This window comes from Chrysemys picta, chromosome 3, assembly GCF_011386835.1.
Source record: "Chrysemys picta bellii isolate R12L10 chromosome 3, ASM1138683v2, whole genome shotgun sequence".
In the NCBI taxonomy this organism is placed as follows: Eukaryota; Metazoa; Chordata; order Testudines; family Emydidae; genus Chrysemys; species Chrysemys picta.
The window spans coordinates 121,336,552-121,360,888 of record NC_088793.1 but is presented as its reverse complement, the minus strand read 5'-3'; the positions used below and the strand labels follow the sequence as shown (position 1 = coordinate 121,360,888).

General features: G+C 39.8%; 1 protein-coding gene across 3 annotated transcripts in view; it reads left to right on the top strand.

Moving 5' to 3' along the window:
- Window positions 1-24,337, top strand: part of PRKN (parkin RBR E3 ubiquitin protein ligase) — a 1,174,462-nt gene that overhangs the window by 1,118,520 nt on the left and 31,605 nt on the right. For all 3 annotated transcript variants that reach the window (XM_065590384.1, XM_065590382.1, XM_065590383.1), the window contains one exon: window positions 22,354-22,440. In XM_065590384.1, coding sequence (XP_065446456.1) covers window positions 22,354-22,440 — 87 coding nt within the window. The remainder of the gene's footprint in view (window positions 1-22,353; window positions 22,441-24,337) is intronic.

The window sequence follows — 24,337 nt, the reverse complement described above, 5'->3', positions numbered from 1 at the left end:
CAAATTATACATAATTTAGGGAATTTTCTGTTCCAAGAACTACACTGAGAGAACTTGCTAACTGTGTTATGCAGGGGTTACTGCTAAAGTGGTGTGTTGTTTGCTGGTTTTGCTTTGCAAAGAATTCATCTTATTATTTTCTTCTGTATTCAGTGAGCATGCTTTTGTGTACACAAATGCACAAGGCGAAACTCTGCTCTCAGTTACACGGTTGTAAATCTGGAATAACTCCTTCAAAGTCAATAGAGTTACTTCAGTTCTATGGCACTGTTGCCCAGAGTAGAGTTTTGGGCATATGAGCTTTAGGTCTGTTTGAATGACCAAAAAGCTAAATAGTAACTTATTCAAAACTGCTAAGCTATCTCTGGTACCACATAGAAACTATGCAGTTCACATGATTTTAGTGCAAGATCCCATATTTGACACAATTCATTTAAAAAATGAGCCCAGTGGATCCATGGTGATCTTCAGCTTGTAAAGAATCTTTTGAGGAATTGATCCGAGTTTTAAGTTTGTTTCAAAACCTGATCCTATTAAGCTTCAGGTATGCTAGAACTTAGTGGAAAACTTTTGCACGACCATAGTTATCTCTTTCCTCTGAAACAATTTGACTGCAGAATACCAGCCTAGATAGAACTGTGGTTGGATGCAGGGTAACTCTTATATTCTAAATGCCAATCAGAATTTAAGAAAAAAATATATAATATATATCTATATTTGAATCCACCTTGAAGGATAGTAAGGTGCCTGAAAAATGAAATAATAAAAAAAAAACAAATGAATTCTTCTAATCTATCCATTCTGCCATTTTTCAAAAAATGTTTTAATGAAGAACCTTGTGGAGAAACTGCTATACTAGAATAGCATGAAGAATGCACATGACATTTCATTTCACTCACCTGTGACCTACCTATTATTTTTCTCCGCAGTCCAGAAATGAAACAATTAATAAACTATTTGCTCTTTACTGGCCATGTAATTATTATGTACCCTGTTTCTTTTGTTTAGTTGTTAAATTGAACAAAGTATTCAATTTTTGCAAGTTTGGGGCTATTTTTTAATTTGGTAAGATACTCCAAGGTGTGTGTGTTACTGCAAGATAACACGTGAAGGTCACTGAAGGTATTTGGCTTTCCCTCATATTTCACAACATCCGCAAGGCATGTGTTATCTCAGAATAACACACATCTTGCCAATTCTTACTGTTTCTGTGTTTGATGGACGAGCTTGCAGTCAGGGTCTCAACAGAATGCTACTTTAAATGTTTATAGCTTACCCATTGTCTACAGTTCAATGCTAAGATGCACATCCTTCAAATATCAGATGTGTATAATGGTAAATGTTAGACCAGCGTCAAGAAAGGGTGAGGTGTATAGGACCCCTGCTTCTTTAAGGAATTGGAAAAAAAGAGAACAGTAGCAGTTTAAATGTAGCTGCCAAAGGGGCTGGTTCAAGGGCTTGGTGTCCATTAACCACATTCAAAACACCATCAATATTTCATACTGTTTACTTGCTTTCCAATGGAAGAGGCAAATTTTCAAAGACTGATTTTAGCTCAATTCATCAATCTTCAGGCTTAAGAAATCATATCTTGGAAAAGCCTCCTAGAGGTAACACAATACTTGTGTTTTAGTTGCATGACTCCATGTGTCTCTAATACAGACTTTTGAAGATGAACCTGCACCTCCATATTTTATGCAACAAGTATAAATTTAGGCTAGGAGCTAAGGGCCTGATCCAGCAAAGCACTTAAACATACACTTAAATTTAAGCATTACTTCTATGAGACTACTCACATTGTTCAATTTAAGCACACGCTTAAATAGTTTGCTTGATTGGGATCTATTCCCGCAATTCAATCCACTTGGATTTAGGAGTTACATGTCTTGATTTCCCATATACACCTCTACGTCGATATAACGCTGTCCTTGGGAGCCAAAAAATCTTACTGCGTTATAGGTGAAACTGCATTATATCGAACTTGCTTTCATCCACCAGAGTGCGCAGCCCCGCCCCCCCCCCAGAGCGCTGCTTTACCGCGTTATATCCGAATTCGTATTATATCGGGTCACGTTATATCGGGGTAGAGGTATATTGCAATGCAGATATATCCTTAGGAATCATTATGCAAGCAAAAGCCTCAAACTGGATTTTGTAAAGACAGTAACTCTTGTCAAAAATCAAAGAAACTTTTTTTTCACATGAAAATGTGCTGTCATAATGTGTTCAAAAATGGTGAATGTATTCAACAGTCATTGATTTTATTGGTAATCAATGTAGTAAAATCATTGTATTTTATTTATTCATTTGGAGTATATGGAAATAAGTCATTTGTCATGAAAAATCTTTACTTATTGAATGTGTGTGTGTGTGTTTTTGTTAACAAAAAATGTGTGTATATCTATATTTGACATGTTTTGGCAAGGTGAAGAGGTAGCTAAATCAGATACCCAGGGTCAGTGCACAAATCAGAGGTAACCTCGTTGGATCAAACTTTCCAACCTTAATTAACTAGTGGCGAACCCAAAAAATAATCCTAGATCTGAACACACACAGACTTTGGAAGTTTAAGGGAGGAGGGCTGGAATTAGAATTTATAAAATGGGCTGATCCTAATCCAGGGATTCATCCCCAACTCTTCCCCTTAAATTTGAAAAGGCTCAAAATCCAGATACAAATCAAAATTTTTTAGCTTGGGACCATCTTAAAAACATTCTATGGACGGAGAATAATTATAACTTGCACAGTACGTCAACTTGTACCCTTTTTTCCTAGAAGCCCTACCAGTTTTCCATTAGCTACAGTTTATTCATGTAGCAGCTGTGAAAATTGATGCACACATGGTTTTCCAGTGGGAAAATAGTAGCATACTATAATTTATCGGGGTATAGTAAAGTCATTTTCTATTTGACAAACACTCATTTTCCCAATATAACACAAATAAACATGACTCTGCTTATTTTTGCTACTTATAGAACCATCCTGCCTTCATGTGCACCCAAAATGTATATTGAAGTCAGAGGGAGTTTGGGGCAATCAGTGAACCCTTAATAAAGTAAATAAACTGCATTTAGGTGGTCCAGCACAGGTCTCAGAACAGGGTTTTCTAGTTATCCTTTTTAAATAAAATGTGTATTATATAGTAAGAGTTCAAAATATTGCAATAACACAATTGTGAGCTGTAGTAGTTTTGACCATTACTGTTGAATACTTGTAATATATTTTGTAAAAGTAACCTTTCTGTGCTTTCTGTGTAAGCTGACAGGTTGCCTTTAAGAACAAAAATATTCCAGGGTCATACACTAACAGTGGCTATTTTTGTTTTTCTTTGCTCTAAATTCCTACTAGCAGAGAGAGTGGAATTTTGAAGAGAAAAAAGCAGGAAGAAAAAGATGACATTTCCCACTAGATTATAATTATTTCAAGATAGATGAAATGCTGGCCTAAACTATTTATCAGTGACCCTTTGATATACATCTTTCTTCTTTAAATTATGCATAAAACAGCTAAATATTGTGAACAATATCAACAACAGAATAGTATCAGGGGGTAGCCATGTTAGTCTGTATCTACAAAAACAACAAGGAGTCTGGTGGCACCTTAAAGACTAACAGATTTATTTGGGCATAAGCTTTCATGATGCATCCGAAGAAGTGAGGTTTTTACCCACGAAAGCTTATGCCCAAATAAATCTGTTAGTCTTTAAGGTGCCACCAGACTCCTTGTTGTTTTAACAACAGAATAGAAGCACAGGCATTTGTGCTCATGTAGTAGGGATTAGACACTACTGGTAGTTTCCTCCAGCAGGATTTTCTCTGCATAACACTAGATAGAGCTGAGCATCTTATTTCTTTCTTGATTTATTTTTTACTATTACACAAGTTTAGTAGTCCTGATTACGGAATCTGGATGATGTCTAAACTGTTTATCATTGTTTAATTTACATATAGTGCCGTAAGTATACACAGTTGAGGTACAGTAGGTAAACAGCACCAAACAAATAACAAAGTTCCTGCCCCAAGGACAATCCAGAGTCATGTATCTTTATAAGTGTAATGCCTCACAGCTTAGATGTGTGTTCCTAAGTCTTTTGAGAGGAGGAGAAGCAATGATGCACAGTAACTAGGAGGGTGTTCAAAGTGTCATGAGCAACATGAAAGAAAAGCATGATATCAGGAGTGAGGAAAAGTAAAAGTAAAGGCACTTAAGTGCAGAGTGATCAGGAGAGAAGTTTGGGCAATTTGTAAACAGAGCAGAAGTATAGGAGATGAAAGCACAGGTGTATATAAGGTTGGAAGTTCTTTATAAAGAGGAGAAGCTTTAAGCTGAGAGGGAGCCAGTAAAGAGAGTCAAGAACTAGATGTTGTCATAGCAGTGGGAACAAAAAATTACTTTGGAGTCACCGTTTTGGATGGGCTACATGGGAAGAGCAATAAGAGAGAGTAATCGAATATCCTGAATGCCGGATGCTTAGCTGTTAGTTATATTTTTATAGTAATTGCTGATACCAAATGCAGAATGAATTCATACAATAGAAGACAGAAATAAACACGTAGGGCCAGATCACTGAAGAAAATTGGAGTTATGCCAGTTTCCACCAGCTGAGGATCTGGCCAGTGTAGCATACAGCTTTGCATAGAATCAGATATCAGAACAAAGCCTAATTTTCATATTGTATGAACTCTTAAGCTCCCCTTTTTATTAAAACCAAACAAACAATAAGCCCCATCTTAAATTACCTTCTTAGAAGCAATAATTAATAAGACAGCACTTTATCAGGCATATATGTTTGTTCTAAAGGAACATATCTTTTTTTCATTACAGTCAGTGATTCCCAAGACCCCGAAGAAGATATGCTAGCTCAGAGTCCTGTTGAAATCAATGTGACTCTCTGTGGGCAGAGGGATCTGTGGTAGCACATTTATTTGCAAGAATAGGGGCCAAGGACCTTTCCCCCCCTTCTGACTCCAGTGGTTAAATCCACAGTGGTGGATTCCCTATTTCTTGAATTCAAAACCTGGATGCCTTTCTAGAAGATGTGCTTTAGCCAAACACAAATTACTGCAGGAGTAACTGGGTAAAGTCTATGGCTTTGTTTTACAGGATGTCAAATTATATGATCAAATAGTTCCTTCTGACCTTAAAATCTATGAATTGATGGGCCTTGTGGTTGCTGAGCACCACGCAGGATCAGGCCTTAAATTGGCAAAAGAAAATGTTCCAACAAGTTTAAAGCCTGATGAAAAATCTAGAAAGCATATCTTCCTGGTTTTGCTAATTAATGGAAATACAGGAATGTAACATTGGATTGGCTATGCTGTAGACAATGTCAGAAATCTAAACGTAAAATAAGAAAAGTGCTGAATTGTAAAATTAATTTTTGACAGATATGCAAAATTTCTGGAGTTTCTTAGCAGTGAGGGAAAACCCTGCGACCTGTCAATATATTTTGGTTGTTGTCAATATTTGTTGATTCTATACCCTGATGTATTTGAGTTCTGAATATAGTTTTAACATTGCTAACCTGTACTCTATATTGTGGTGTTCATTAGCATGATGCTTCATTGAATTGTATTGACAAAGTTGAGGGTGGAGGAGTGCCAAAATATTTGCATTGCTTGTAAATCAGCTAATATCATAAACTTAAACGTTATGGATAATTGTTCTTACAATTTGGCTTATTTCTTTAAAAAGAATCTTTTAGGAAAACAAACCACAGCAAGATCAGTGTAAAGGTCAGGTGAGAAGTCATGGTATTTATTAAATATGTACTGTTTGAACACATTTGTCACAATCTACTTTCAGTTAAAAATAAGTGACCTGATCTTAGAACAAAATAATTTGAAAACCATACAAGTTGCTATAGAAGTGAGAGGAACAAGAATATGAGAGGTTTTTTCCTCATAGGAGCCATAGGATATCAGAGAGAATTGGGGCCTGATCCAAAGCCTATTGAGATCAAGGAAAGATTTTCACTGACTTCAGTAGACTTTGGATCAGGCCTTCACTTCTTAAAATCACAATAAAAAAATTCCTGCTCATTCAGGAAACAGAATATAGCTGCCTTCTCCTCCTTGAAAAATAAAATTTGCTGTTTTCAACTTTAGGCCAATCACTTTCTCCAACAGAGTTTAAGGAATGTTTACCTAACATGATGCCCAGCCTATCAGTAATAGGTCAAGAGTACTACTGCAGACTTCCTATACATCTAGTGATTTATTTCCCCACTCGCTTATAGATCACCCATATTTGACTGTATGCAATGCTGTTGTAGTCTTGTCATTCCTAAGGATATTGGAGAGACAAGGTGGATGACATATCTTTTATTGAACCAGCATTTGTTGGTGAGAGAGACAAGCTTTTGAGCTACACAGAGCTCTTCTTCAGGTCTGGGAAAGATACTCCGGGTGCCACAGCTAAATAGAAGATTGAACAAATAATAGAGGGTCCTGTGGCACCTTTGAGACTAACAGAAGTACTGGGAGCATAAGCTTTCGTGGGTAAGAACCTCACTTCTTCAGATGCAGATGTTGCATCTGAAGAAGTGAGGTTCTTACCCATGAAAGCTTATGCTCCCAGTACTTCTGTTAGTCTCAAAGGTGCCACAGGACCCTCTGTTGCTTTTTACAGATTCAGACTAACACGGCTACCTCTCTGATACTTGAACAAATAATGTAGCATAAGTAGTTAGCACGTATTCTATCTGTTCAATCTTCTGTTTTGCTGTGATACCTGGAGTATCTTTCCCAGACCTGAAGAAGAGCTCTGTGAGCTCGAAAGCTTGTCTTTTTCACCAACAGAAGTTGGTCCAATAAAAGATGTTACATCACCCATCTTGTTTGATATTTGACTTTATCATCCTTTCAGAAGTAGAGATGAACTGAATCTGTAAAGGCTGCTTCTGGATCAATACCTTCACAGAGTTCAGATCCAGGGTTTTGCCAGTCCATTGGAGATTGGACCAGTGCAAAGTTCTGATCTGGTTTCAAAATCCACAAAAGTCAGGGTTGTACAGAATTTAGTGTTCTTCGAGTGGTTGCTCATGTTGATTCCATTCTAGGTGTGTGTGTGCAGCCCCTCATGTAAGAGAGGTGAATCGCCAACAGCCCGTGAGACTGGCACAGCCCCGGCAGTGGCATGGCAGCAGGGGCAGTGGCCCGCCCAATGTCAGTACTTGAGCCTGTTGGACGCTTTTCTGCTGCCGTGGTCAAGAGCTCTAATGTACGCCTTTCCCCCAGTTCCGTTGATCCACAGAGTCCTCATGAAGATCAAGCAGGACAGGGCAAAGATGATCCTCATAACACCGGCTTGGCCACACCAAATCTGGTTCGGCACACTGCTGGACCTCTCGGTGGCTGCTCCGTTACAGCTACCGCTCTGGACAGATTTGCTGTCACAAAACTAGGGCACCCTCTTGCACCTGAATCTGGAAGCGTTGCACCTGACAGCTTGGCTGCTGCATGGCTAAATGCGGAGGAGCAGGAGTGCTCAGCCGGAGTCCAGCAAGTCTTGCTAGGCAGCAGAAAGCCCTCCATTAGAGCGACCTACACGGCCGAGTGGAGGCAGTTTACGGACTGGTCCTCAAATAAGGACATTCAGCCCAAGCAGGCTTTGCCGCAGTTGATCCTGGACTACCTTCTGCACCTCAACCTCCAAGGCCTGTCTCTGTCATCCATTAAACTCCATCTGGCTGCTATTTCAGCTTTCCATCCGCAGCTTGAGGGTAGGTCAGATTTCGCCCACGACATGTCTGCAAGGTTCCTCAAGGGCCTCAAATGCCTCTTCCTGTCTGTCAGGAACTCAGTCCCTCTGTGGGACCTAAATCTCGTGTTATCCTGGCTCATGGCATCCTACTTCGAACCTCTGGCTTCCTGTTCTCTCCTCCTTTCTTGGAAGGTCGCACTCTTGGTCGCAATAATGTCATCCCACCGAGTCTCTGAGATTAGGGCACTTACCTTGGAACTGCCCTATATAGTCTTTTACAAGGACAAGGTCCAACTGCATCCACACCTAGCCTTCCTGCCCAAGGTGATCTCCCAGTTCCATATGAGCCAGAACATTTATCTGCTCATCTTTTTTCCAAAGCCGCATAAGTCGGAGGAGGAGGAGCGGCAGCTGGAGTTGGGCAGCTGGAGAGTGGTGGTTGCTGGCCAGGGGCCCAGGTCTGAAGGCAGAGCCATTGCCAGCAGCAGCGCAGAAGTAAGGATGGCATGATATGGTATTGCCACCCTTACTTCTGCGCTGCTGCCTGCAGAGCTAGGCCCTCAGTCAGCAGCCACCACTCTCCGGTCACCAAGCTCTGAAGGCAGCTCAGAAATAAGGATAGCAATACCGCAACCCCCTAAAATAAACCCTTTTGGGTCAGGACCCCAATTTGAGAAACCCTGGTCTCCCCCATGAAATCCATGTAGTATAGGGTAAAAGCACAGAGAACACCAGATTTCACGGCAGGAGACCAGATTTCATGGTCCGTGATGCGTTTTTCATAGCCATGAATTTGGTAGGGCCCTAGACATGAGCAACACATCTCAAAGAACAACAGTTACCAAAGGTGGGTAATTGTTTGGGGGTTTTTTTGGTTCAGAACCACCTCTAGTCAGAGCCATCTAATGTGACTACTTGCCCCAATTAAATTACTATCCCACATCTAGAATTTGCACTGCAAGCTTTTCATGCTCACGCTCAGCTGTAGCACAGGATGATACAGAGCTTCGAAGAGCACTCTGATCAGATTTGATTACTAGATAGTCATTATTCTTTATTTTTAAATTGTTTCTGATATTCATAGCTTCCAAGTAAATTAAAGATAGAAGAGACCCACAAGATTATATAGTCCATCCCTACAACAATGAACAATTTTTCCTCATATTATATTCTAGTGCTTTGTTCAGTCTGGTGTTATTAAAAGGACATGCATTCCCACAGAGTTCTTCTTGAAGCTAATCATCCTCTTAGAAAAAATTGGTTTCTAAAAAAGGAAAATGTGTGCGCTCTCTCTATCTCACACACTTACGTACGTACATACATACCTACATACGTATAGCATGAACTGCACTTAGCAGATAATGTGAACAAAGCAAAACCCCTAAGAAAATACCACAGTATCTAATTTTCTGTAATATATTATTTATGTTGTTTTAATTGCTGGATGATTATATTTAGAAGGTTGGAGAGGGGCGGTTTATGATGTTTAAACTTGCCATGTTCAGGAGTCTTAAGATGCAAAATCCTTGAAATAAAGAGCACCCTTTCCTCCTTTTTATGTTTTCTTGCATCTGAATACCATTTCTTCTTTATGAGACTGTCTTGTCAGGACTAGTTTTGCATGTATCAGCTGTTAGTAACCCTAGACTGGGTCCTGGCGGTTCAATATGATTTTTTTTTAGAATTTATTCAGTTCCAAAAGCTTAGCAGAGCTCTCCCAGTGTTGATTCCTGTGTCACTGCTGCCATCTTCTGGGAAAAGTTTTTTATGTTGTTTTCTTTGTTAAGATTGAATTTAGCAACCAAATAGAACAACAACAAATGTACTTATTTGAAAGGGTTACAACAACAGTTATCTGAGTAGCACAGACTAAAGGCTTATACGTAAGAAATGTTTTGATTATGATAGAGATTTTTCAAAGGAGTACAGGGAAGTTAGGTGCCGTTTTTGTTGAAATTCAGTGTGAGTTGGGCACCTACCTCCCTTAAGTCTTTTGAAAATCCTATACTGAATGTGAATGTTTCAAACTGTATTTTCACACAACCATGGTAATGTGCCCACCAGATTTCCAGGTCTATTTACATGTAAATGTACAGCTGGATGCTCAGATGCATAGGTGGGGTGGTTTCACATGCCGATTGGTCTGTCACAATAATTTTGTGGGTGCATTCATTGAAGTCATTTGAAATTGTAGCCCTTTCAGCCTTAGAACCTCGGAAATGGCCAGAGATAGAGCAGAAGAGAAACAGCCAAATTCATCTCTGGTGACGTCCCTTGTTATTAGTTGTGTGCATTCAACAACAATTGTCTTTTTTTAAACTTGGGAGAAGTGATAAATTAAAGGGTATCTTTATGCAGCTCCTAGCCACTCAGCTTGTGATACCTGAGTTGCAAAACTCAACCCCTGATACTAGGTTAAAGTTAACAGAGGGTTCTGTGGCACCTTTAAGACTAACAGAAGTATTGGGAGCATAAGCTTTCGTGGGTAAGAACCTCACTTCTTCAGATGCAAGTAATGGAAATCTCCAGAGGCAGGTATAAATCAGTCTGGAGATAACGAGGTTAGTTCAATCAGGGAGGGTGAAGTGCTCTGCTAGCAGTTGAGGTGTGAACACCAAGGGAGGAGAAACTGCTTCTGTAGTTGGCTACCCATTCACAGTCTTTGTTTAATCCTGATCTGATGGTGTCAAATTTGCAAATGAACTGGAGCTCAGCAGTTTCTCTTTAGAATCTGGTCCTGAAGTTTTTTTGCTGTAAAATGGCTACCTTTACATCTGCTATTGTGTGGCCAGGGAAGCTGAAGTGTTCTCCTACAGGTTTTTGTATATTGCCATTCCTGATATCTGACTTGTGTCCATTTATCCTCTTGCGTAGTGACTGTCCAGTTTGGCCAATGTACATAGCAGAGGGGCATTGCTGGCACATGAAGTATGTTAAAGTTGAAATTTATCTTAAAGTTATGCTATTGTGTGCTTTTAAAATATCATTTTAAATACATTCCTAGATTATTAAGAAATTTTCTTTTACTACTTAACTGTGCCTTCCTTTTACACAGAGCTCCAGCCGTGATTCTGTTTGGCATGCATCCCTATTCATGTACAGCATCACTTATAATGGCAGCTCTGCCTTAGAGACATCCAGACAGATTCTCATCTCAGCAATTCCAGTATAAATCCAACATCACTTCAGTGGGGTTAAATTGGATTGATACCAGTGTAACTGTGATAACAGTCTGGCCTGTGGGGTATTGTTTAACTTGTGCTTACTCTTTGCTGGGTCAGAACAAACACACTGTAGGTCATCAGTAGTAGCAGTGTCTTTAGGTAGGCTGGTTTGTTTGTTCATCAGTTCTAAGAAGCAGAATGCTAGTTTAAATAAATATTTCAAATCCACAGCATATTCTTCAACAGTTTTAAGGTACGGCAAAATTTAGACACACTCTGCAATTTGGATTCCCTTTAAAATATTTCTCACTGTCCTAAATCATGTTTTCCTTCTAATCCTTTTATTGCTCATATTGAGTGCCTAAAATAATCCAGTAATGATAGGAAAGGGATAATAATTTTTGTTCAAAGCTTTCCCAAAGAAACGTCATGCCATTTATTATGGAAATTGCTTGCAGGAATCGGAAGTTTACCTGCAACCTCTTACATTTTCCTAGTCATCCAGGCATAAAATTGCTCAGAATTACATACTAGATAGATTGTGCCTGTGCTCTTAGAACCTCATCCTGCAGCATTGGCTTTAGTTGCCATTGACTTCAAAGGGAGCAGGATCAAGTCATTATGCAATAGTTCTTCCCTCCAGGGGTGCCAGCAGCAGCCTGACACTAATTTGAGTCACATAGGGCAAGCCATGCAACTCTGCCACCACCGTAGGCACCAATTCCATGGGTGCTCCAGCCCCAGAGCGCCCACGGGAAAAAAAATAGTCATAGTGGGCTCTGCCAATCAGCTTTCAGCGTCGGGCAGGAGGTGCTGGGGGGGGATGAGGAGGAGCAGGAGCAGGAAGAGGCAAGACAATGAGGGGGTGGTGGAATGGGCCAGGATTGGGGCCAGGAAGAAGCAGGGCAGGTGTGTCATCCTGCCTCAGTGGGTCACAACTGAGGATACCAGATTCAGGACAAACTGCTGAGAAATAGGGCTGACTCATACCAAACTGGTGGTTGTTCTATTATAAGATATGCCAAGCCCCCAGAAACAAAAGTAAACTTCTGTCTCACCACACTAGTTAACAAGAAGTCCCAATTGCAGTCTCCTTAGGCATCTCAGCCCTTGTTTCATCCTCCAGACACTAGACTTTATGATGAGTGGTTATTTAAAATCAATTTAATCAAACAAAGGATCCTTCTAATCCGAAGAGATCAGCCACAAAGCCAGGTCCATATATAACTCAGATCTTACCCAGTAATCACGCTGTTACCAATCCTTTAGTATCCAATATCTAAAGCTTTATTTATAAGAGGAAAGAAAAAGGAGATAGTTAAAATGGTCAAAGAAATCAGATACATACTAACACTGCAAACCTCTTGGATCAGGTTTGTAGCAATGATGGAATAAACTGGTGTTGTAAAGTCTTTGGTAACTTCCAAAACATTGGAAGGTCCTCAGTCCTTTGGTTGGAATGCTCCTTTTAGTGTAAGTCCATAATGCAGAGATCAGCACAGGAAAGAGGCAAAATGGAGATGTTTCCTGGGTCTTTTATATCTTTTCCCATGTGGAGGGAATGCTCTCAGTCTTCATTTGTGGAAAATTACAGGCACAATATGGAGTCCACGGTCACATGAGCTAGTCACATGTCTTTGGATGCTCTGATGACTCATAGGAGTAGCCATTATCCATATTCTGGCTAAAGTGTCCACAAGAAGGCTCATCAGGTGGGGACAAGCTTCTTCTATGACCCACTGTGAGAGCTAAGTATTCTTTGTTCATCAACTTGGATAGCTCATTCACAATGTGCTGGCCAGACTGGATGTAAATTACCTGGTGGTTTTGCCTCAGGAGCAAACACATTTGAAATACTGGTATATAGTCAATATTCATAACTTTAGGTACAAAGATGATACATGCATACAAACAGGATAATCACACTCAGCAAATCATAACTTCACCATTGACATCTTACATGATATACTTTGTACAAGATTTTTTGCAATTGTCCAACAGTGACAATATTAATGATATAAATGGTCATGTTTCAATTATACAGCATCACATTGTGGAATGTGCTAATATGGTCTCAGACTCTAGTCAGTAAGTTAAGAGCTAGACTGGGCTCCTTGTACATATGGGCAGGAGTGGAGAGCTGTGGAGGAGGCACTCTCCTCCCTCCCAGTCCCTTCAGCCACTTTCCAAGGTCATCTCATGATAGCAGTCTCTGTCTTCCCCTGAGTTTAGGAATTGCTCTCTCCTGGTCCTCCCCTCTTCATCCTCCCACCACTTGGGTAGAAAGCCAGTGAGGAAAGGGATTGAATGTGGGGGGAGGATGATTTGACCACACACAGAGATCAGCAAGCAGAGGCTAGCTCATCAGATGCAGATTGCACCCATCCCCCAAGCAAAAGCAGAAGCTTTGTAAGAGATTATCTGCCTCAGGCGTAATCTCCTCAGTGCTCCCCGGTGCCCCCTGTAGAGAACAGTGGTATAAATGCCAAGATCTAGGTCTTAGGGAGGAATATACATACATTTTAATGCGTATAACTCAGAAGGGAGACTTTCACTTGTACGTTTTATAGAATAACAGAGAACTCTCTAAGACATTTGATGCTGTCATACACTTAAAGCTTTTAATGTTTATAGAAAATTGCCACTTATAATATTGATGGCAAATTGCCCTCAGATTGCAGGAGCTGCACAGAGAGTGCTACTGTATTTTTGACATTGTTTTGACAGATTGTCGTACTCTTCACTAAAGTCAGATTTTAGCTCATGTATGAGTAGTAAGTATGCATGCTGTATTTTAGGGGGAAAGACCTACATTGTTCTACCAGTACTAGTATTCTTGTGATTACTTTAAGCTCTGATAAAACTGGCTCATTAAAAAGGATAGTTACTTAAATGTGGTAGTCTTTATTGGGGTATTTGCAGTGTTCCCTATACTGTGAATGGGCACTGACACAAATACTACATAAATGTAGGTATTACAGGTTGTAACTAACCAGGTTTTGGATGTACTCATAAGAATGGCCATACTGGGTCCATCTAGCCCTGCATTCTGTCTCTGACAGTGGCCAGTGCCTGATGCTTCTGGCAACTGGAGGTTTAGGGATACTCGGAGCATGGGGTTGCATCCTTAACCATCTTGGCTAATAGCCACTGACAGACCTATCCTCCATGAACTTATCTAATTATTTTTTTAACCCACTGATACTTTTGGCCTTGACAATGTGCCATGTCAACGAGTTTCACAGGTTGTCTGTGCATTGTGTGAAGGCTTTTGCTCACTGTAAACATAAATACCACAAAACGGGGCATATGGTTGCAAACCTGATACTTTGGTGCATGGTATAACATGGTGCCAAAGGCAAAGTCAATCTAACACTCCAGATGAAGTGTTGCTCACAAAAGCAGCATAACAAAGGAGTGGGACATTCTATTTTTTTTTAAAGGTATAATTGGCTGTAACGGGGTATACTGGCCCTTTAATAATAAAGGGGGCCAGAAGACCCCGTTCCAGGTGTTAGAATGCACAAAGGCCCAGAAAATGGCCAGGTAGCAGAAGAGAGGAAGTTGTCCAGGAGAATTAGGAGTTGGTGGAGAACCCAGGACACTGTTCCTTTAAGGGCACACAATCAGGAGCTCTATAGTGTAGGGTGGCACAAGTGTTCCCTCACTTGCAGCCAATCAGGAGGCGCTCTCTGGAAGAGGGCAGTATATAGACTCACCTTCTCCCTCAGAACATGGGAGACACTGAAAGAGAAGAAAGCGAGGGCTAGAGCTTCAGCTAGAAAGAGGGGGTGTGGCAGAAGAACCAGAGCTAAATTTAATTATGATTATGGACCTTATGGTGGGAACTCACTGAAGATTGTTTGGATAATTTTGTGATTAAGGACTCTGAGGACTGTGTGAACTTTATTTTCAATTAAAGAAGCCTCAGACAGAGGTGCTGGAAGTCACAACAGAGTCTGGAGCATTTCTGCAGAAGGAGGCTCACAGGCAAGTTGCCTGCAACGTGATTCCTGGCCACAAGTGGGTGTTCAATAAATGCCCACCCAGTTACTTATTTCCACTCAAAGCCAATGTAATAAGTGCATAGTTCCAGGCTTGGGAGGTGGTTGTCTCCTAATTATGTAGATTGAACTTTAATTAAGCAATCAGGCTGCTCTCTCACTCCTGCACATTTCTGAAGTATAAGTAATGTATAATGGAATCCTTTATAATGAAGGAGGTTTGGGGGGTGGGGTAGGGTTGGGGTCTTTTTTTTTAACAGAATAGCTTCACTGTAAATGTTGCTCTATAAACAACACTGTAATATACATTTTGCAATGCACTAGAAAAAACTGGTACTTGTATTTTACTAAACAGAAATGTACTATACTGAGGTTACGCTGTATAGCATGTGTAGTGTTTTTGTATGTAACAACATTGCCTAGCAGCTCTGATTTGCTTCAGGGCTTGTCTGTTTTTTCATTGTAAATCCCTACTTCAATCCACAGTTTATTGCTTGACTATAAAAACTCACTTTGTGTTAAAACTTGGTGTCTTATTTTATGTTGTTTATACATTTTCAAGACAAAACTCTATTTTTTTGACCAAGTGTTCATTTTATAGGTAGCAAACACAAAAACAAAAAAACAGCACAACAGACTTTTGCTTATTTGGTGCTTTCTTTGTGTTATTTCTTTGTGATCATCCTGTTTTTTTTTTTTTTTTTTTAAAAGGGAATCTTGCCCGTCCATAGACCATTATGCCCAAGAGGGATTTTTGTAATATATAAAGACAATATATACATCTCTACCCTGATATAACGCGGTCCTCGGGAGCCAAAAAATCTTACAGTGTTATCGGTGAAACCGCATTATATCGGGGTAGAGGCGGCAGGGCTCCGACGGTGATTTAAAGGGCCCGGGGCTCCCCGCAGAGGCCAGAGCTCCAAGCCCTTTAAAGCGCTGCCCGAGCCCCGCTGCTGGAGCCCAGGGGTAGTGGCAGCAGGGCTCCAGCTGTGATGTAAAGAGCCCTGGGCCCTTTAAATCTCTGCCCGAGCTCTGCTGCCAAATATAACGCGGTAAAGCAGCCCTGCCCCCCAGAGCGCTGCTTTACCGTGTTATATCCAAATTCATGTTATATCGGGTCATGTTATATTGGGGTAGAGGTGTATATATAAATATATATACACACACATACACATTAAAGTGTATGTACTGTATAACCAATGATATTAAAGGGCTGAAGAGGAAGTATTGTCCAGTGCTTAGGGCACTAGCCTGAGACTTGGCAATTCCATACTCCACCAGAGACTTCCTGTGTTACCTTGTAAAAGTCACTGAGTCTTTCTGTGCCTCAGGAACCCCACCCATAAAATGGAGATAATACTTCCCTAGTTCACTGGGGTGTTGTGAGGATAAATATATTATAGATTGTGAGGCAGTCAGATACTGTGATGGTGGGGGTCCATATAAGTACCTTATATTTATCCATTAACTCTTGGTGTATTTGATTGATATGTACTGGATAGCCAATTGCTCTGGGATTCAACAAAGACTCTCTTTGGTCCTCTTTGTATTAGACCATACTTGGTTAGTTTCTATTCTGTTCCCTATAGGTTCTTCTATTGCCCTCATTACTGTAGTATTTGAGTGTATTCCATGAATGTATTAAGCAACATAAGTAATACCTGACATGTGGTTCATTCTCTCCTCCTTTTCCCAACCGTGAATTGTGTGTGCAGTGTAGTGTTGTTGTTTTGTTTGGTAGGCTTTTTTTTTTAATGTACATGCTACTCAGTGTTTATGCATTTGGAGTGGAAGGTGGTGAGGTTTGATAGTCCTTAGTTCTTGTGGAAGATCATTCCACAGTTTTGGACTGGCCCCCAAGAAAGCTCTGTCTCTTGCACAGATGAGCTTTATCCAGGAAGTTCCATTGTACTTGAGAAGCAGAATTGTTGACCACGGTCTTCATCTTGGAGCTTTAGTTTGTCTTGGTGTCTTCCATCTATAGTGCTAGTTCTAAATTGATGGCACTGAATACCTGCAAATGAGATGAGGTGAAAAAGAGCAAAGTAGAGGATCAGAAGCAGGAGAAAGAGAGAAGTCTTTTCTTTTAGGACATCTTTTTTTATTTTAACTGGAACCAAGTGGCCAAATTCTGCTGTTTTACACTTGCATACCTTCAATGAACATGCCAGTCAATGTAGTTTTATGGAAAATCGGTCATGTCAAACAAACCTGATTTCATTCTTTCATATATTTACAACTTTGGTTGATAAAGATAACTGCATAAATATAATATACTTTAGACTTTTGTAAGGAGTTTGATTTAGTACTGCATGACCTTCTGATTAAAAAACTAACACTAGACAATATCAATAAAATACACGTTAAATGGATTAAGAACTGGCTTAGTGACAGATCTTAAAGTAGTTGGGAGAAACATCATAAAAAGAACTGTTTCTAGTGGGCGCAGTACTAGGACTGACACTATACAATATTTCATCAGTGATATAGAAGTAAATATAAAATCACTGCTGATAAAATGTACGGTTTACATAAAGATTGGGAAAGGGGTACATAGTGATGAGGTCAGGGTGAGTCATAAACAATCATGTCCATTCAAACAATTCAACCAAATGCAAAGTTTTCCTTCTAGGAACAAAGAATGCAGGCCATGTCTACAGAATGGGGGACTGTATTCTGGAAAACGGTGTATCTGAAAAAGATTTAAAGGTCATAGTGGATGAGCAACTGCACATGAGCTCCCCATGTGGTGCTGTAGCAAAACAGGCTAATGTGATCTTTGGATGTATTCAAATAGACTATAAGGCCAGAAGGGATCATTGTGATCATGTATTGTGTCCTCCTGTGTAACATGGGCCATAGGACTTCCCTGAATTATTTCCGGTTTGAACTAGAGCATATCTTTTTGAAAAAAACACCTAGTCTTTCACCTAGTTTTCAGTGATGGAGACTCTACAACAACCCTTGATACGTTGTTCCAATGGTTAATTACCTTCACTATTAAAAATGTGCATCTTGTTTCTAGTCTGAATTTGTCTTGCTGTAACTAGTTTTAACAAGGTGGATTTTGTGGCGCCTTTGTTAGACTGAAGAGCTGTTTATCATTACATTTCTGTTTCACATGTAGGTACTTATAGACTGTGATTAAGTTACTCCTTAATCTACTCTTTGATAAACTAAACTGATTGCAGTCTTTTACTCTACCACTATAAGACATGTTTTCTGTCACTTGAATCATTCTTTTGGTTCATCTCTAAATCTTCTCCAATTTATCAACATTCTTCTTGAATTGTGGACACCAGAACTGGATACAAACAGGGGAATAGTGAGTAGGGAGGTGATTTTATCTCTTCATATAACAGTTTACATTGATATCCTTGAATATCCATAAGCTGTGTGACTGTGATTATACAAGCATACAGTAGAGAGCAGGCAGTGCATGCAGAAATCTTTGACAGTAAAACTATTTTGAAGGAAACACATTATTTGTAGTAGTAGTCGTATATTATTATTTTATAGTATTTTCCAAAGACACAATCAGGCTTGGATGAGGGTGAGGGAAGAGAGATGCAATCAAATAAATGTGATTTTTATACACATTTACTTTAACCATTTATAATTTTTAATAAAAGAACCAATTAACCCCATCTATTCTCCCCTCCCACTTCCCCAATCCATCTTTAATTGTCTAATGTCTTACTGGCATCCCGATAAAGGCAAATCTCAAGGAGAAATTTGAAGGGCATGATGGGTCTTACCAATTCATTCAGGGAAGGTGTTTCATGTGTAAGAGGCAGCCTGGAAGAAGAAGGCACAAAGATGTAAGTGTAAGAAGCCCAGAATGGAAGGGGACTTGAAGGTGATGATAAAAATCTAAGTCTTGAAGCATTGGAGAATGTGAAGCCAGTACAGGGATTCAAAAATGGGAGTGCTGTGGTCAGAGTAACATAGAAAAAGATTAATTTAATAATTCTATTTTGTAAATACAAGAGGGGGATAATGTCAGCATTATGGAGACCAGGGAGGGGGAGGTAGTCAAGAAGGGAGATGAGAATTTTGTGTGCCTGGTCCAGGAAATGGTAGATCTTCAAAATATTATGGAGAAGTGGCAAAACTGTATTTCTAAAGTATCCATCACCTTAGTATTTAAGAGCTGAGTTTTTCTAATTAGATTTGCCTGGAGAGGTTGAAAGTTTTTTTCACACACTGGGCTAAATTCTGTTCTCACTTACTCCTAGGCAACCCTGTCAGGACCCAGTTGCCCCAGTATAACTAAGAGCAAAATTTGCCCCCAGCATCTTCCCCCCCCGCCCACACATTACTTTTAGAAATGGGATCAAGCTGCAAATTTCAGACCCAGGCTTTGAACATGACAGAGTGTGCAGGTGTTTAGATGTGCACTTTTGTTTTGAACAATTATTAAGATAAGAATCCTATATAAAATTGTGTCTGAATTGAGGTTCAGATTTTTAACACCTCTTAAGTTTGAGGTTGTTTGGATCCAGGATTTTTGCTGAGGCCCATCTTTGATTATTTTGAGAAGCTTCCTGTATATTTCTTTCAGCTGCAGCTTCCTAGTTCTTTATGAGAAGAGGCGATTTTCAGAAGCACCTAATAGATTTAGGCACACACAAGTCTTATTGGTTTTCAATTAGATTTGTGTGCCTAAAGCCCTCACTTGCTTCTGAAAATGTCCCCCTTAGTCCTCATGTTGTGCAAAAAACTTAAAGGATAGATTTGAGACTTTTAGGATTTTTCTTTTTTGTTTTTGTTTTTTCCAAGACTAGTATCTTTCATGTGGGTGCCAACAGCAAATTCTAAGACATAAATAATATACTAAGAAATAGTAATTTATTGAGCGGTACTTATTATCAAATTAAATTGTCAGGCTCTCTTTATTTAAAGAAATAAAGGGGAGAAAGTGTGATTTCAATTAGCAATTATGTCACATGATAATTTTTAAACACTTCTTAGTATAAAATTTATGCAAAAGTGCTAAATCCTAATTAAACAACTTGCATTCTTTTTTCTTTCCTGAGGCAAAATAACTCCTATTATTATTATTAATGAAGCCATAAAATTCAGGTTAACTGGAGGTATTTTTTGCCATATTTCATTTCCAAATCTTTTTTTCATATCTGAAAGTTAAAATGAATGAAACTATTTTATTAACCACTCTTTTGTTTAAACTGATGTGCATTTTTTTTATTGCTCATGCTATGCTGTGACAGGGGAGTACTTAATGCATTTGTATCAGGGAAGGCATATTTATTCTGATAAACCAACCAATAGGGTGTTCTTCCATGATATAACTGATTTTACATCTCAGCCATTATCTAATAAGTTCTGCTAAGAGTTTCCAGTCTCACCAAAAGATCAGACTCATTACTATAGAAAGCAATGGGATGAGATCATTTGTGGAGTTACTTGCAGCCATATAAAATTACCATGGAAGGGGCCACACAGTATTGTGATACAACATAGTTTTGCAAATAGCATTGTTCTAACAGATATCAGTATTATGTAAACTGCAATATGAGGTAAGCCAAATATTGTTGCGAGAGGGGGAGGGGATTTTTTGCGAAATTTGCGTCTTTTTAAGATTTGTGAAACTTCCATAAAATTGAATTAGAGCGAGATGAGAGAGACTAGGGAATTGCAGTCCTTGGTGGCAAAGCAGTGGGTCTGGCAATATAAATCACAAAACCCTTTCACAGAGATATGTGTAGGGACAAAGAAATATAGAGGCCAGAAATAGGTTAAGTAAAAAGAAAAAGGGAGTGGGAAATACAATTAAGCATCCCCAGAGTGCCTATTTGTGTATGCCAGGATGGGCAGGGATAGTGTCCCTAGCCTCTATATGCCAAAGCTGGGAATGGGGGACAGGGAATGGATCAATTGAGGATTATTTGTTCTGTTCGTTCCCTCTGGGGGCACCTGGTATTGGCCACTGTTAGAAGACAGGTACTGGGCTAGATGGACCTTTGATCCTACCCAGTATGGCTGTTCTTATGCCCAGCACACTGAGGCCCAGTCCTGATTGGGGCCTTTGGGTACCACCATAATCAAAACATTTATTAATAACAATACTGCAGTCTCTCATACAGTGTGCCTGGCAAAGATACTTCCATCATTAAACAGATTACTAATAAACACAACTGAATTAATATAAGTGGTGAATAAAGGAAAAATAAGAAATTACAGATAATAGGCATGATAGCCAAAGAAAACTGACAGACAAGAAAGAGCCATAACTTTGTTTGATCTGGACAAAACAAAAACATGCATTTCATTTCAATCCATTCCTTTTCCCCAGAGCTCCATGATGACTCCCATGTTACTTCTGAAGAATAGAATCAGTCCTGTTGGCCTTGTTTTCTTTCACAATGCTTCATTGCTAAAAAATGTAGTTTCTTCAGCATGATAATAAAATGTGATTTTCTATAGTACTTATAAAATTGACAACAGAAGCTCAAAAGAGTTCAAAATGGAATTGCGGAGATGGAATTTGTGGCAGATAAATGTCCCAGTGTCAGGTTCCCCTGATATCCTTATTCATTACATCTGAATGCAGCTCTGTATCTAAAAATCAAGGCTGCTTTATCAGTCTTGCTTATAACGCCAGTCAGAATAGCTAACTGCTGAGGGGTCTTTCAGAGTCTGAAGGTGGGTCAAGACAGCATGGCTTTGGCATAGCATGAGAGACCCATTTTACATTATTGACTTTTCCTCTTATCCACAAGGACACAGAAATTAATGTGGAATTGATGGGTCAAAGATTTTGACACATGTCAAGACAGATATCTTCATTTTGGAGTATAAAAATGGTAACAAGCTTGTTGCATATGAACCATTTTAGATAGCAGTTACAGCTCAAGCAATGCTACAGATGAATGTGTTACTAGTCTGTAAAGGCCATTCTGTGTGGCTGAACTCTTATGAAAAGACCTATAGAATTTAACAGGGATGAAACAAATGCAATTCTAAAAAATTTAATAAAATTCTATAGCAATTCCCCTAACAGCCTACAAAACTGAATAGAGAATCATTGTCTTTCTATAGTGTTGTGGGTTTTTTTGTTTTGTTTTTTGTTTTTAAACCATTCTATAGAAATCTGTGAAAGTATATAATATTATGTTTTGTGCAGTGGTTCAAGTGACCTGTAGAAAGTTATCTTTTACTAAATACTAAAATAGTTTTCCATAAGGGAATGCGTTTGACTCAGTACTTTGCATATAGACTACTTCCAATAGTAAACCCTATAAAAAAACTCAATTCAGCTTGTCCCCTTTTTATATAAACAGGTTTGCACTGTGAAAGAAAAACAACCCATCAGTACCCAGTGATTTTTGTATGTACCACACAGCAAAAGCTCATTTGATTAATCAAATTTATTTTTATTTTATTACTTCTGTGACTGAAATCTGCTGGTTTTATCCCTAACTTGTTTTTATGACTTGTGGGTTGTTTTTTTCCAGTTCGTGTTCTGCCGTGAATGTAAAGAAGAATACCATGATGGGGAATGCAGCACTCTCGTCAGTTCGCAGGAAGCCATAGCCCAGAAGGTAGGGAACTCCACAACTCATTGCATTCCTATAATTAGCTTTGGGTCAGCTAGAGCAACATTTGTAGAATTGGTCCTAATTATAATTGTAAGTAAAAGCAACCCTGTTTGTATTGAATTGCTCTAGTCACTAGAACTGCTGAATTGGCTTCCCCATGGGTTTCAGACTCTTTGATTCATATAGCCATTGAGTTCTGTCAGAAACATGCAGAACCCTGCTATCAGTCGATAAAGAAATGGCCTCCCTGATGGGCCTTTGGAATTGTGTCAGTTCAATATGAATATCTTTGAAATGCTTTCTGTGAAGTCTTGCTTACCCATCAGCTTATACTCAGCTCATCGGTTAGTAAGTCAAGTGGTTCTGGACTGAATCAGATTTTTACTGAATGTAACAAGCGCAGTATTGTCTTCCTAAGTCTGCAGACAGCCTGAAACAGCAGCCCTTGGAGGGCTGCACTCCCCTGCCCCACCTCCATTAAACTCATTGAGGTTTAAACCCTCAACCCTGTGAGGACACTTTAATGTAAGTATTAAGTAATTCGTTGGTTATTTGAGCAGATGGGATGCGGAATAGGATGGAAGTGAAGCAATTTGGAGGAAATTAAGATTCAATGTAGGGAAGAACTCAGACTACAAGACCACACTGCCTTTCAACCCAATAATGCTTGTGTAAACTATAGCACACTAAAGGGAGTGGAGTTTCAGCCATATACACATCTCAGTTGCTAAAGAAAACATATGTCCAGTTAAATTGAGATAATCCTGTTTTCTTATATGATGTCCCAGTGTCCCAAGAACTTCTTTTCAGGTATCTGAAATGTTCCAGTTTTTCACTTCATTCATCAGAATGTTTGGGATTCTTACAACTACTAAATTTCCATTCAGAATATTTTGCTCTCATGAGTTAAACATGCTGTGTATTTACCGGGAACACACAGTCTAGTGAAACCAAAGTTCAGTGTGATGAAGAGTGTTTGGAGTGAAGAAAATAATCAAATGAGTTTGGATGTTATCAAAGCTATTCTTTTGCTCAGAGTGAATGTTAACGACTCTTGTTCAGTCTTTTCTGAATGAATTTATTCTGACTAACGTATTGGGGGGGAAAGTGTCCACTCTGAGAAACTCACCTGTCACTTTTGAATCAGAAGCTGGCAGTAGCTACATCAGGGATCGGCAACTTTTTGGCACATGGCTCGCCAGGGTGCTTATCCTGGTGGGCCGGGCCGGTTTGTTTACCTGCCGTGTCCGCAGGTTCGGCCGATCGCGGCTCCCACTGGCCGCGGTTTGCCGCTGCAGGCAATGGGGGCTGCGACACGCCGTGGCCAGCACATCCCTCGACCCATGCTGCTTCCCGCAGCCCCCATTGGCCTGGAGCGGTGAGCCGCGGCCAGTGGGAGCCGCGATTGGCCGAACCTGCGGACACGGCAGGTAAACAAACTGGCCCGGCCTGCCAGGGTACTTACCCTGGCGAGCCGTGTGCCAAAGGTTGCCGATCCCTGAGCTACATTAACACATGCTTTTTAATCCCCAAAGGAAAAAACAATTATGGTACCAAATTTTTGCTTTTTCTGTGCCCTGCTAAATTACTGATACTGCTTGAATAGCCATATACTTGGGGCTTTGTAGTAGTTACCAGACGGAACAGTGTTTGACTGCTATTACCATGGTCCTGCAAGCAGCAATCAACTTAATGCTGGCTTCCGGTTCTCCCCTAAGGACAAAGGTGAAGACTGTCATTGCTTCAGTCACTGGAGAAGATAGTACTTTCTCATTGTCCTTTAAGGCTGAATTTAGGCAAATAATGGCCATTATTTTGGGTATCTTAATGTCTAGGTGCCCAGCCTAATACACTTAGGCCAGTGGCACCATTTGGGGGTGGGGAGTGAACACCCCCTCAC